This window comes from Leiobunum rupestre, chromosome 11, assembly GCF_980474605.1.
Source record: "Leiobunum rupestre chromosome 11, qqLeiRupe1.1.hap1, whole genome shotgun sequence".
NCBI classification, from domain to species: domain Eukaryota; kingdom Metazoa; phylum Arthropoda; class Arachnida; order Opiliones; family Sclerosomatidae; genus Leiobunum; species Leiobunum rupestre.
Window position 1 is genome coordinate 47,857,573 of NC_143394.1, and position 13,835 is coordinate 47,871,407.

Consider the following 13,835-nt stretch of genomic DNA (forward strand, 5'->3'; position numbering starts at 1 on the left):
TTCTTTAAATTATTTAAGAAGCTAGAGAAAGCCCAGAAAAGCAACTACCATTAATATTTTATTTGTTAAAAGTGGAGATTAAATAAGAATATCTAATAATATACGTTACTATACGTTACAATGTTGATATACCTTATTACCTTTTGCAAGAATTTATGCGGGTGAATAGAGAATCATGAAACCAGATGTTATAGTTGTTACTACGTATTCTAGGTTAACCCAAATGCATTCTTGGCTATCGTTCTCTAGTTTAACACCCAAGGCACCACCTAAGTCATCAAGCTACGTTTAAAGCCATTAATTCCGGTGGCCGGGTTACAATGCGTAGGAGGGTGGTAGACAAGTGTTTATGGAAGGGGGAAACCCCTTAAACCAGTGGGGAGAGAACTTGCAAACTCTACGCGGAAGGAATGGTTCCAAGTTATCACCCAGTGCCACACGCTGGGATCGAACCCGGCTCCTCTTGCTGCGAGGCGAAAGCGCTAACCACTCCGCCACCCCACTGCTCGGACAGTCCCGAACGATCCAAGAAACCGTTCTCGGTAGCCAATAGTCTGCGCCCGAACTGGTCAAGAACCTAATAAGGCGTTTTCAAAACGTTAGGGTTAACCTTTTCCAGTGAGGCGAAACAAAATATTAAAACCATTTAAAGTAGTCAAATATCTTCCTTTTTCTTAAATTATGGAAATATTTGTTTAAAGAAGCTAACAAAGTAAATAGCCTCCTAAATTTGTTACAGTTGGCACTTTTTTGCGCGTCTTGAACTCTTGAAAGTTGAAGCCTTGCCGTTGTCTAGGCAACAGGGTCCAGATACGAGAGACCTTAGAAGTCACAATGGTCGAACTAAAATGTCTGAAATGAATTGAACACTGCAGGGTTCGTATACGACCTAGAAAAGTCAGGGAATTTGAAAATGGTCCAAAAAAGTCAGGGAATTTGAAAATGGTCCAAAAAAGTCAGGGAATTTTAAAATGGTCCAAAAAAAGTCAGGGAATTTTAAAATGGTCCAAAAAAGTCAGGGAATTTTAAAATGGGCCAAAAAAGTCAGGGAATTTTAAAATGGGCCAAAAAAGTCAGGGAATTTGAAAATGGACCAAAAAAGTCAGGGAATTTGATAATGGTCCAAAAAAGTCAGGGAATTTGATAATGGTCCAAAAAAGTCAGGGAATTTGATAATGGTCCAAAAACGTTAGGGAATTTGATAATGGTCCAAAAAAGTCAGGGAATTTGATAATGGTCCAAAAAAGTCAGGGAATTTGATAATGGTCCAAAAAAGTCAGGGAATTTGATAATGGTCCAAAAAAGTCAGGGAATTTGATAATGGTCCAAAAAAGTCAGGGAATTTGATAATGGTCCAAAAATGTCGGAGAATTTAATAATGACCCCAAAAAATTAAGCACAAATGTTTTTGAAAGACGTACCTATTAAAAATACATAATAAATATTTTGCAAGGTTTAACCTCAAACCATTCATTTATTCTACAAAAATGGTCAGGGAAAATTTGTAAAATCGTTCAGGGAAATTCATTCCCGAAATTTTGTACGAACCCTGAAAAGTACATAGTATCGACTTTTGTGAGGGAACTCTAAGCCAATGCCACGGGCTAAAATCTATGGAGTTATTGTGTTGTTATCAATGAAATTAAACTAAATTAGATACTTAATCATATACTAACTTTCTAGTATAACGAGGTAGGCAACGGCTCCAGTGGCACACCCCCGAAAAAAAAACAAATATTTATTGATTTATTAAATGTATATTATGGAAAAAACGCCAGCCAACCATCTATCTTAAATCTTTTTTTTAATATGCAGGGCCCCCAGAGGTTCTATAATTCCTATAAAATCCTATATTTTCAAAAATGTCCTATAACATCCAAACTTTTTAGCAAAATTCCCAAAAAGTCCTATAATATATTATAATTTTGATATTTTGCCCGTTTCAAATCCCGCCACTCACAATTGTCAGTTAAATTGCTAGATTTAGCTATAGTATAAATTCCTATACAATATCATTCTAGTCTATACTTTTGTTATTGTTAACATGGTTGGCTACTAGTATATTTTTGTGATAAAATGGTTAAATAGTTTCTATTTTTTAAGTGAAAATCAAAGATTTATTTCTCTAAATATAATTTTGTTTTTAAATGCATAAAGTCAGTAAATTAAATAGCATAAATAGTCCTATAAAGTTCTATAATTTTAGAAAAAGAATCCTATTTTTCCTATAAAAAAATTATTTGAGTGGGGGCCCTGTAATATTTAACTATATCTTGTTTTCCTAAACCCTCCCCCCCCCCCCGAAAAAATCCTGGGTGCGCCACTGACCGACTCGTCGTATCGTTCGTAAGTGTCGTCTTTTTTCGGTGTCGAAGGTAACTTATTTCAGCTACGCTATTTAAAATATCGCGGTGGCGAAAATGTCATCCATGTCCTTCCGGTGAAATATAGCTGAATAATAATAATATCTGTCGAAAGGACAATCGTTCCATTGTCTATTAACGGCCATATGGCCTTCCATTCAAATTATTTCTGCTGCCTAAATTACCTTTTCCTAATTACACCGCCGGGGTTTTCTCCTTTGGTAGGAACCGTGGACTGGCTCTCTGTCGTGTTGGATCTATTCCAGATTCGCGACTGAGCGGCCATCGCGTTAATAGCTCGTAAAAATGTATTTCTCGATTCCCTGGCGCTCGCGCCTCGACGAAAAAGAAACGCTTCCCCCCATTAAAGAGTGATTTATGCCCCGCGCGCCGGGTTCATCTGAAGATGGCCTCTTTCCGCGACAATTATCCAAAAAGATCTCCCCGCTCGGGACCAACAGCCTCTCATCATAGAAGATATGCAATTTCTCATATTTGTCACACTTTTTATTCTTTTTTTTAATTATGTAGAAATGTTTAAATTATGCTTATAAATCTTTCAATTTTGCTAAGAAATGTTTCGATTTTACTTAGAAATGTTTCGATTCTACTTAGAAATGTTTCGATTCTACTTAGAAATGTTTCGATTCTACTTAGAAATGTTTCGATTCTACTTAGAAATGTTTCGATTCTACTTAGAAATGTTTCGATTCTACTTAGAAATGTTTCGATTCTACTTAGAAATGTTTCGATTCTACTTAGAAATGTTTCGATTCTACTTAGAAATGTTTCGATTCTACTTAGAAATGTTTCGATTCTACTTAGAAATGTTTCGATTCTACTTAGAAATGTTTCGATTCTACTTAGAAATGTTTCGATTCGACTTAGAAATGTTTCGATTCTACTTAGAAATGTTTCAATTCGACGTAAAAATGATTCAATTCGACGTAGAAATGATTCAATTCGACATAGAAATGTTTCAATTTCACGTAGAAATGTTTTAATTCGACCTAGAAATATTTAAATCCTTCGTAGAAATGTTTCAGTCCTACGTAGAAAGGTTTCAATTCGACGTAAAAATGTTTCAATTCGACGTAGAAATGTCTCAATCCTATGTAAAAATGTTTTAATTCGACCTAGAAATGTCTCAATCCTATGTAAAAATGTTTTAATTCGACCTAGAAATATTTAAATACTACGTAAAAATGTTTCAATTCGACGTAGAAATGTTTTAATTCGACCTAGAAATATTTAAATACTACGTAAAAATGTTTTAATTCGACCTAGAAATATTTAAATACTACGTAAAAATGTTTCAATTCGACGTAGAAATGTTTCAATTCGACGTAGAAATGTTTTAATTCGACCTAGAAATATTTAAATACTACGTAAAAATGTTTTAATTCGACCTAGAAATATTTAAATACTACGTAAAAATGTTTCAATTCGACGTAGAAATGTTTTAATTCGACCTATAAATATTTAAATACTACGTAAAAATGTTTCAATTCGACGTAGAAATGTTTTAATTCGACCTAGAAATATTTAAATACTACGTAAAAATGTTTCAATTCGACGTAGAAAGGTTTTACTCCTACGTAGAAAGGTTTTAATCCTACGTAGAAAGGTTTTAATCCTACGTAGAAAGGTTTTAATCCTACGTAGAAAGGTTTTAATCCTACGTAGAAAGGTTTTAATCCTACGTAGAAACGTTTCAATAGTACGTAGAATCGGGTCGATTTCGGTTTTTCCAAATCGCGGGAAATCAGTGGTTCACTTTCCTTTGTTTTAAATTGAAAGAAAAAGCTAAAGGTTTCTGAGGGTCGTCGTCGTGGTGTGACCTCTGGGGGAACACCCCGCGGCTGTTTGCTTAACAAACAGTTTGGATCCTCGGTCGCGGGCTTAAGGCCGTCCTGAACGTCACTGGCGCTCTGTTTCGTTTTTCCTTTCGCGTCGTTACTTGAGCGATAAAAGTGTGTTTGGCGTTGAAAAGCGCTCCCCAGCTGGAACGGCACAGTGGCGCGAGGACCAAGGACTCTTTTGGGAGCTCTTAGAAGCGGACCAACACTTTCCCCGTGTTTTATCCCCCGCGTCACGCCGGAAGCCAAGCTCCTTCGTTTAGTTTTTACGATCATTATTCGCCTCTGTAGCTTCGTAAACGTTCCTTAATATAACCCCGTTAAAACCTAACGATGAAATGTTATCGGTATTTATAGTATAGGTCTCGGTGGGAGAACCGTTATTTTTGTTTTAAGCGTCTTTTAAAATGACTCGCCGCGTTTCCTTTTCCGTCATCGATATAATTCAAACTTGGCGTCGATATTGATGAACACTTTTTGCCTTTTTGCCGCCAGTACTTCGTGGGCCAGGATTTGCAAAACAGCGGCAGTAATGTACCGAAACCGCCGGTCACGCTACGACTCATTGTACCGGCCAGCCAGTGCGGCTCTCTCATCGGAAAGGGCGGCTCCAAAATTAAAGAGATCAGAGAGGTAAGGTGTCTGTCTGTCTGTCTGTCTGTCTCACTGGGAATTTTAGAATGATGAATGACGTCTAATGGGGTTGTCCTTGTTGCTACTCAGGTGACGGGGGCTTCGATCCAGGTCGCCAGTGAAATGCTCCCAAACTCGACCGAAAGGGCGGTGACTGTCTCCGGAACTGCCGAGTCCATCACCAAATGTATTTACCAAATATGTTGCGTCATGATGGAGGTGAGTTCATTCCTTCAGTTACATTTAGACTTCAGGAAATCTTTTAGGTCGAGGACCAATAAAGATTTCCCACTGTTTGATCATGGGCCAATAAAGATTTCCCACTGTTTGATCATGGGCCAAAATAGATTTCCCAAAGATAGATCATGCGCCAATAAAGATTTCCCTCCGTTTGATCATGGGCCAATAAAGATTTCCCACTGTTTGAACATTAGCCGATAAAGATTTCCCACTGTTTGATCATGGGTCAATATAAATTTCCCAAAGATAGATCATGCGCCAATAAAGATTTCCCATTGTTTGATCATGGGCCCATAAAGATTTTCCACTATTTAATCATGGGCCAATATAGATTTCCCACCGTTTGATCATGGGCCAATAAAGATTTCCCACTGTTTGGTCATTAGCCAATAATGATTTCCCACTGTTTTATTATGGGTAAAATATAGATTTCCCATAGTTTGATCATGGGCCAATAAAGATTTCCCACTGTTTGATCAGTAGCCAATAACGATTTCCCACTGTTTTATTATGGGCCAATAAAGATTTCCCAAAAATAGATCATGGGCCAATAAAGATTTCCCACTGTTTGATCATGGGCCAAAATAGTTTTCCCAAAGATAGATCTTTTTTTTTTTGACATCCACACATCGGTGTCGACCCAAGGCCTTAGACACCAGCACACAATAACTGATTAATCAGGGCGAGATATGTGTAACGGCCACGCCAACGGGGGGATAGATAGATCATACACCAATAAAGATTTCCCACTGTTTGATCATGGGCCAATAAAGATTTCCCACCGTTTGATCATGGGCCAATAAAGATTTCCCAAAGATAGATCAAGGGCCAATAAAGATTTCCCACGGTTAGATCATAGACCAATAAAAAATCCTAGCTAGGACATATAGAAACCAGAAAAACGACCATTAGTGGCGCAATCTATCGGTTTAATTATCAAAATTCGTATAAAGCAGTGAACGTCATGATTTAGGTCAAATCACTTGACTACTTTAAAATATTTCATTGATTACCGATAGATAGCCATATGCCCACCATTCCGGTACTACCCCTACGGACATAGCCGCAAGCTGACGACGGCCGTGTCCTACAACGAATTTGTTATTGACCCATATTCTTGACTAGCTAATTTAGCAGGTAGTAAATGCGCTGTTCAAAATATTAAAATATTTGCTCACCCAATTTTTGTTCGGTGTCCATTTGGATTGGTTGGATGTAGTCTCCGCCAAAAGGAGCCACAATACCGTACCGTCCAAAGCCTGCCATGCCGCCAGTCATTTTCGCTGGTGGTCAGGCCTACACCGTGCAAGGACAGTACGCTATTCCTCATCCCGATGTAAGTGGATGGCTCCATAATTTGAATGTACGGACAAGTTCGCTTCTCTTCTTTTTATTATTATTAGTTTCTTCGCTAAGTTTTTTAGTTTGTTTGCACCACTTGAAAGAGAGAGGTTTCGTAACATTTACTTTTTTCTCTACGCTAAAACACGACGTTTAATTTAAAAATAAATCCGTAGCCGCCCCTTAAGCGTCCATTGAGGCGACCAGGTCCTCCTAACATTAATTGTTTTTAAATTATCGTCGTTGTCGAATCAAAACAATCACCGAAACGTACATTCAAATTAAAGGAATGCCTTCAAATTTTTTCTATAATTTTTTCATTGTATGTTAATTCGTTTTTTGATCAATAAGGCACGTGTATTCTATTCTCTTCTATATATTTTATTATTTTCGCACTTAATAGTTTTTAATTTTGTGTTCTGCTGAATTTGATACTCTTTCCAGTGCTGTAAATTTACTAACTCTTGAATTCTGTATCCGAAATACCCGCGAACAATATATTTCACATTAGCCACGTATTTCTGGTACCGAATCCAAAACAAGTGCCATATTTCTCTTGAAAAGTATTACATCAAGTCGATTAAATTAAAAATATAGTCGATTGTTTTTAAAATACTTTTCGAATGAAATATTATATTTTTAATATAAAGGCTGTAGCCGAGCTAGTCCCAAGGTTTATTTAAATTTAATTTAAATTATTTTAATTTCTAAAAAAAATTGTCTTTCCCAAAAAATCCAAATTACGAAATCAAACCTTGCCTTCGCTCTTCTACTGGCTTAAATTTATCTAATGCATTTTTCTTAAGTCATATTTATAACTTATAAAATTAAGATCATGTTTTTTTTTCCATCACGTTTAAAAATGGGGGACAATTTTTACGAATTTGGCAAAAACAAATAATCAATTTCTTGCAAAAGTTCTTACATCGCCGCGATTAGTTCAGTCGATATTACCTCAAATATAATATTGGCATCGTACCCTAGATTCGAAAACACAGGCTTAAGCGTAGTCCGAACAAATTTTCCTCCGTAGTTACCGCGGTAACCAACATTAGCTAACCCAATACACTAATACGCATATAATAAGGTAGAAGACCCTTTTACAGGGGTACCGCCATTGTGTGTACATTTTTAATAATCTACTTGTTACTAGATGGCGCCATCATTTTAGAATCCGAAATAACAAAAATTATAATATCCGCGAAAGTCTAATTTAAATTGTGGTTATTTAAAAGCTGAAATTTTGTATAACTATATTTTCTAAAATATTTTATATAAACTTTCAGCTTGAAATAGCACTTAAATTATATAATAAATATAAAAATGTAATTTTATTTTTTCAAATTTTGCGCCAAAATATACACGCTGGTGTCATCTAGTGTAGAAATACGAAATTAAAATTTTATACTCGATGTCGGTTTCTAAAGGTTTGTTTCCCTGTATGTAATATGCGAATTGGTGTATACATAAATTATTCGGAGGTCACGTACCGGAGGTGGGTAATCGCTTCGTTACAAAAGTTCGCCGTTTTCGAATCTAAGGTACGAGGTGTAACATTATCTTTGATATAACTAAAAATGAATTCAGGTTAACAGAAAATGTGATGTCCGGATCCAAAGCCACGCCCCTTTTTCTATCTCTCCGTGTAGTCGGAGAATAACGTACGTAAATCAAGAAAAAGGGGGATATAGTTAGCGTTCACATATTCTCCGTTAACCTCAATTCATTGTTGATAGAACGTCCGATATTTCCGCGTTATGTGTCCTCCTTGTAAAGTAGTTCGCGCCATCAACATTGTCTCCATCATTCTCCGGTGATAAGAATCGGGATAGCGTCGAAACGCCGTTCGTAGCGAAAGTGGCGCGTTGAGAGTTCTATTTATAAAGCGCGTAAGTCGCTTAATATCCCGCCTTCCAGCGTGCCAATCCAGTCTCCGTTTTTAACGCGTAATCTATGGCGAGAAAACGACTCTATTGTCTTCGAAGTAAGCGATTGTAGTTTTTCCCCCTCTGGGGCTATTACGCAATGGGTCCCCCAACCCCCCCAACTTGCATATTTTGAAGAGACTAGACCTTCAAAGGGACACCGTGTCTTTTTCGCGCTGTTGGGGAGGGGTGGAGCGAGCTGGCAAGACGCCTAATGACTGGAAGAATCCGCCGAGTCGGCGGTGGCAAGCGATGCGCCCCGGAAAAAGACAGGGTCACCCGTATACCCTTAAAAAAGAACGCCAAGCCTTAGGGAAAAAAAAGTCGCGCCAAAAGATTAATGCGACATTATAAATTTCACCTGACCCGCGAAGCGCGCAACCATGTTCTCCGGTTCGTTTTGACGTTTCGACGCCGAATTCTCTTACCCCTCTCGCCCTCTCGAAAATTGCGCTTTGCCAAAAATAAAATCAGGTTTGCGGGACGATTCACTCTATTATGTACTTGTCTCATTCTGACGAGGTTCGCGATTTTATCCGGTGATATTAAAATTATATTTTAGACTTTTTCACGTCGTTGCGAAACGACTCGCTCTAGCTTGACCTTCTTGTTAAATAAACCTCACTACTAGTTGGTCATTGAATATTAGAAAAGTATTTTTACCGTTGGTAAATCACTAATAAACGTAGGACCGTCTTGTTTTATAGCAAAATCCCGCGGGATTCGCGAATTGCAATTTGTATATTTTTATTTGTTTCGCCCATTTTCCCAATAGCTTTTGGTGCAACGCCTTTATCTACGTTGGAATATAAAACATGTATAGTATAGTAAATGTATCCCCAATACCTTTCCCCTTATATGATCGGTTGTATTGTTGTTCTTATTCATACAATTTTAGTGATTAATGATCAAGTGTTTTTATCATCTTAATCTCGATCCGCCCAACCTTTTCAACCCCATTTTTTGGACTCTTGGAAAGAGTTCGTTCCCCTTCCGTTTTAAGGATTCAATCATCCACCCTCTTTATCCGCACCTTGATATCAGAATTTTGACCCTCTTGACCCCTAGCCTCATTATCCCTCAATCCGAAGAACTCTCCCGTTATAGACAATGAACTAAAACATTAAACTATATATATATATATATATTATATATCCATCCGCCAAGAATTGATCTGTTTTCTAACATTTGTTTCTTCAGGTGAAAATAATTGCTATTGCCGATTAAAAACTTCGAGGTTTCGGATAATTGCCGACGGAATAATCTCTCTCAAACACACTATCTCTATTTATCTCTTTCTCGACTATATTTAATCGCTCATGATAACGTTAATTAGGGAAATCAAGCTCGTTTAACCAAAGCGCTCTTTCGACCTTTGTTAACCCTACCCGTTAGGTTTTACCGGCTCCTACCTTTTTTAGGTTTCACTAATCGCTCAACAATGTACGCCTCGATCACGGATACGGTCTATCGATTTGTATACAAACTAAATGACTAGTGTAATTGTAATTGGATAGAGAATCATTGTAATTCCACTGCCCAAACGAAAACTTTCTTTCCCGTGCCTTGGAGCTTCAACTATCGATTTTCCTTAGAATATAATTTATTAAAGACTGGCTGTTGTAACTATACGAACAAGCCGTGACCTTTAAACCTAATGTAAATAACGAGTAGTAGAGGCGTACGTTGTCACGGCGATTAGTACGACTAAGTTCGGATCTGAAATGGAATGAGATCACAAAATTCTATTGTCATCCCAACCTCGTAATGTTTATAACTTTTAGGACCGGACGCGTAAAAAAAATGTAGAAAAGACGCCCATTGTGAACCTATCCTTATTTGAAATCTGGTACGAAGCCGGTTGTAGCGAGATTATACGTAGTAGGCTGTGTTAATCCGAAGCGTTCACAAACACGCAATAAGTCTCTGCCATTCGCTTGCTGTTCCGTTCACCGTAAGTAAAATCAAAAACATCCAACCCACAATGCCAAAAACCGTTCCGCCGCCTTGTCAGGTGGTATTACTCGTGGACAATGTCTCTTATTTATAATTGGGAGTGTTTTAAACCTAGTGATGGTCTTATTCATTAACCATTGGTGTTTTCTATCAATCTATCTTTTCCCACTCTCGAAAGTCCACTAGCGTGGTCGACCAATTCTTTAACGCTTTAAGGCCTAGGTTTTCTTCCGCCTGTCACCCTTTAAATTTACTTTCCTTCCAAACAAATACCCTGGTGGTAGGCCAACAGCGGGATTTTGGTTTGGAAGGAAAGTAAATTTAAAGGGTCACAGGCGGAAGAAAACCTAGGCCTTAAAGCGTATTTTTTTGATTGGAAACGCGTGGTTGGGGAAAGGTAGATGTTTCGTAAGTTTTCTATTTATTTTCTATAGACATTATTTTCGAGTGTCTTTTTCATATGAACGTGTTAAGTTAATGTATATTTTTTTGAGTGAAGAGAAAAACAATATCAGTTTGTTCTTGCCCTTTCCCAGCTGACCAAGCTTCACCAACTGGCTCTCCAGCATGCCCCCCTACTGCCTGGACACAACGTTGGGACCCTTAATCCACAAGGTATTCCCCGCTCCTTCAACAATAATCATCTGCGATATTTCTACCGCTTACGGCTTCTTTCTAGCTGTCTATTTTTTACTATTCAATTTTCAGTTTTCTTTGTTTACTACCCCAGCTTACTTATGGTGTTAGAATCAAAGACGATCTTATTTAAGCTAACAAGAAAACATTTGTATTCGCTTAACGACCCATTTTTTCTATATTCTAGCCAGTGCCGTCTTTCCCATTGGGCAAAAAGGGCACTGCCCTAGGGCCCCAAGATTCTGGAGGGCCCCATTTTTCAAATTGTGAAATGCAAAAGAAATTTTAATCACAAAAATGTTTTTAACATTGCTCGAAAGTCCTAAACTTCGTATTTAGTCGCGTCTATAGACAGGGTAAATCTAAAACGAATAAAGACTTTTGGTTGTTCGTATTTTTAAACTCAGAATAAACTTCATCTTCAGTAACCTTTAGTTGGACAAGTGAAACTATTTGAACCGATAGTTGTAGATTCGAGCGACGATGTACTTCGCACTGGAGGTTGCAAACTTGGGTGGAGTTACGGGGGATCGCCCAAAGCTTTGCCCAGGGGCCTCCAATTAGGTAAAGACGGCCCTGATTCTAGCTATATCCTAAGTAACATAATAACAGAAGCTGATTTCTTTAATAATAGTCTGTTTCATCAGTGACTGACGAACGTTAATAGGCTTTGGAATTCCACCAACCTTTTTGACTGATCAACCAAGGCTTACTGAAATTTAAGCTTTTTTGAAAATAAAAATAATGTTTACTTTAGCAACATTATGATGAATTATTAAATTGATTATTAGTAATCCTCGCTTTGTTTCTGAAGGTAGCTATTTTCGAATTTGAAACCTAACTACGTTTTTAGGTATTTAGTACCATAAAACTAACCTGACAGCTAAGAGAAACAAACACAAGGAGAACGCAGCTAGCCTTTAAATACACTAACGACGTGTTGTGTACAAATTTCATTGGACGAGCCTTTACGCTGAACGTTTTACGGAAAGGGGGAAGACAATTTCCGAATTTACCCCTTCCAACGGCAGCAGGCGCTAAAGCGTCTAACCAATGAAAATTGTACGCGAGAAAATGCGCGACTTTTGACAGCTTGCGTTCTCCTTGTCTGGGGTGCTGTGTTTGTTGCTCCTAGCTGGCAGTAACTTCCGATTATGCAACAGACTATCATTAACAGGAACCTTTGAACGTCATACTTAAGAGTATCGTGTTACTTATGATGATAAGTAAATCTATCTATTGGTCACAAGATATTACTTATTTTTCTTGTTGGTTTATCAGATATCGTCCACTAATTAGTACACTTTTTAGTAGTATAGTTTTAACTTCAAACGTTTTTTACCCCACAATCGCTTTTCTCTCTAATCTGGCATGCTTTTTATTTATTTTCATAGTTGAAATTTATCTCTCCCCCCCCTTCCCTTATAGCAGTAAAGATTTCTCCAAAATTGGAGGTTATTGTTCTATCGACTTAACTATTTTCGTTCTTTAATTACGTCAACTATTAAATGTTGTCAGAATTTCACTCGGTTTGATTGTTCTTTAACTAATTTTATGAGATTACAAATAATCGTAAGTAGGTTATTCTATTTAGAACGAAAATAGTATTTTTATTTTCCCTACAATGTCGTGGTATATACGAAATATTCCTAATAAAACATAATTAAATCTTAATTCACAAAACATTTTTTTTCTATATTCTCTCGCCCTCCTATTCCTTTCCTCCGTATTCAATTATATTTAAAAATTCCCGTTCTTTAATAATAATAATAAAAAAATACACAATCTTGGCAAACTTTTAACCTTTTTCTAAATAACAATTTTCCCAATCTTTTTCTCGTGTTTCCCGTCGCGTGTGTTTTTCATCTTCCCTCCGTCTCACTTTTTGTCCATCCGCCCCCCTCAGCGTTGGCATCTATAGCGGCCACCAACAGTCTCCGGCCCGGAACGGCAGCGGCCGCCGCCCTCGCCACGGCCACGACTACGACTACGGAGATGACGATACCAAATGATCTGATCGGATGTGTCATCGGAAAAGGTGGAGCCAAAATTAACGAGATTCGGTGGGTACTTTTGTTTCGACAAGATTTTTTTTCCTCCATCGTTTATTTTTGAGGTTATTGTGATTATTATGTGTTTAAAAAAACTAATTAATTTGGTACTGTGAGCGGAATTAAAAGTAGGGCTAATTAATACAGGGATAGCAACCAGAAATTCGGTTTCATCCAGAGTTGCCACAGTACCTGGAAATGGGTATAAAAATCAGAGAAAAAATAAGGGAATTTTCAAAATTAGTCTAAAAATCAGGGGGATATTTCGCCCCCCGATAGGAAATTACGGCGTATAGGTCCCCTGGAATCGACGAATTAATTTGAATATGGGTATAAAAATCATGGAATTTGAATATGGGTATAAAAATCAGGGAATTTTAATATGGGTATAAAAATCGGGGAATTTGAATATGAGTATAAAAATCAGGGAAAAGTCGGGGAATTTTAAAAATTAGTCTAAAATTCAGGTAAAGGTCAGGGATTTTTAAAAAATTAGTCTAAAAATCAGGTAAAGGTCAGGGATTTTTAAAAATTAGTCTAAAAATCAGGTAATGGTCAGGGAATTTTAAAAATTAGTCTAAAAATCAGGTAAAGGCCAGGGAATTTAATTTCGGTTGCAAATAGGAAACTTTTACTAAAATATAGGTTATAAAATACAAAATCTTGGCATAAAATAAGTCAGGGAAAATCTCCAGAGATGGTCACGGAAAACCTGGGAAAGTCGGGAAATTTATTTATGAAAAAAACTGTGGCAACCCTGTTCACCCTTTCTATTAATTGCGCCAATTTTACTCCAAAATCATTTTGAAATAATTTTCTATTTCTGCTCCT

At 37.3% G+C, this 13,835-nt stretch overlaps 1 protein-coding gene across 6 annotated transcripts in view; it reads left to right on the forward strand.

Moving 5' to 3' along the window:
- mub (poly(rC)-binding protein mub) overlaps positions 1–13,835 on the forward strand; it is a 346,307-nt gene that overhangs the window by 319,542 nt on the left and 12,930 nt on the right. For all 6 annotated transcript variants that reach the window (XM_090163435.1, XM_090163436.1, XM_090163437.1 and 3 more), the window contains 5 exons: positions 4,718–4,855; positions 4,946–5,074; positions 6,315–6,458; positions 10,854–10,932; positions 12,860–13,016. In XM_090163435.1, the coding sequence (XP_090019561.1) occupies positions 4,718–4,855; positions 4,946–5,074; positions 6,315–6,458; positions 10,854–10,932; positions 12,860–13,016 (647 nt within the window). The remainder of the gene's footprint in view (positions 1–4,717; positions 4,856–4,945; positions 5,075–6,314; positions 6,459–10,853; positions 10,933–12,859; positions 13,017–13,835) is intronic.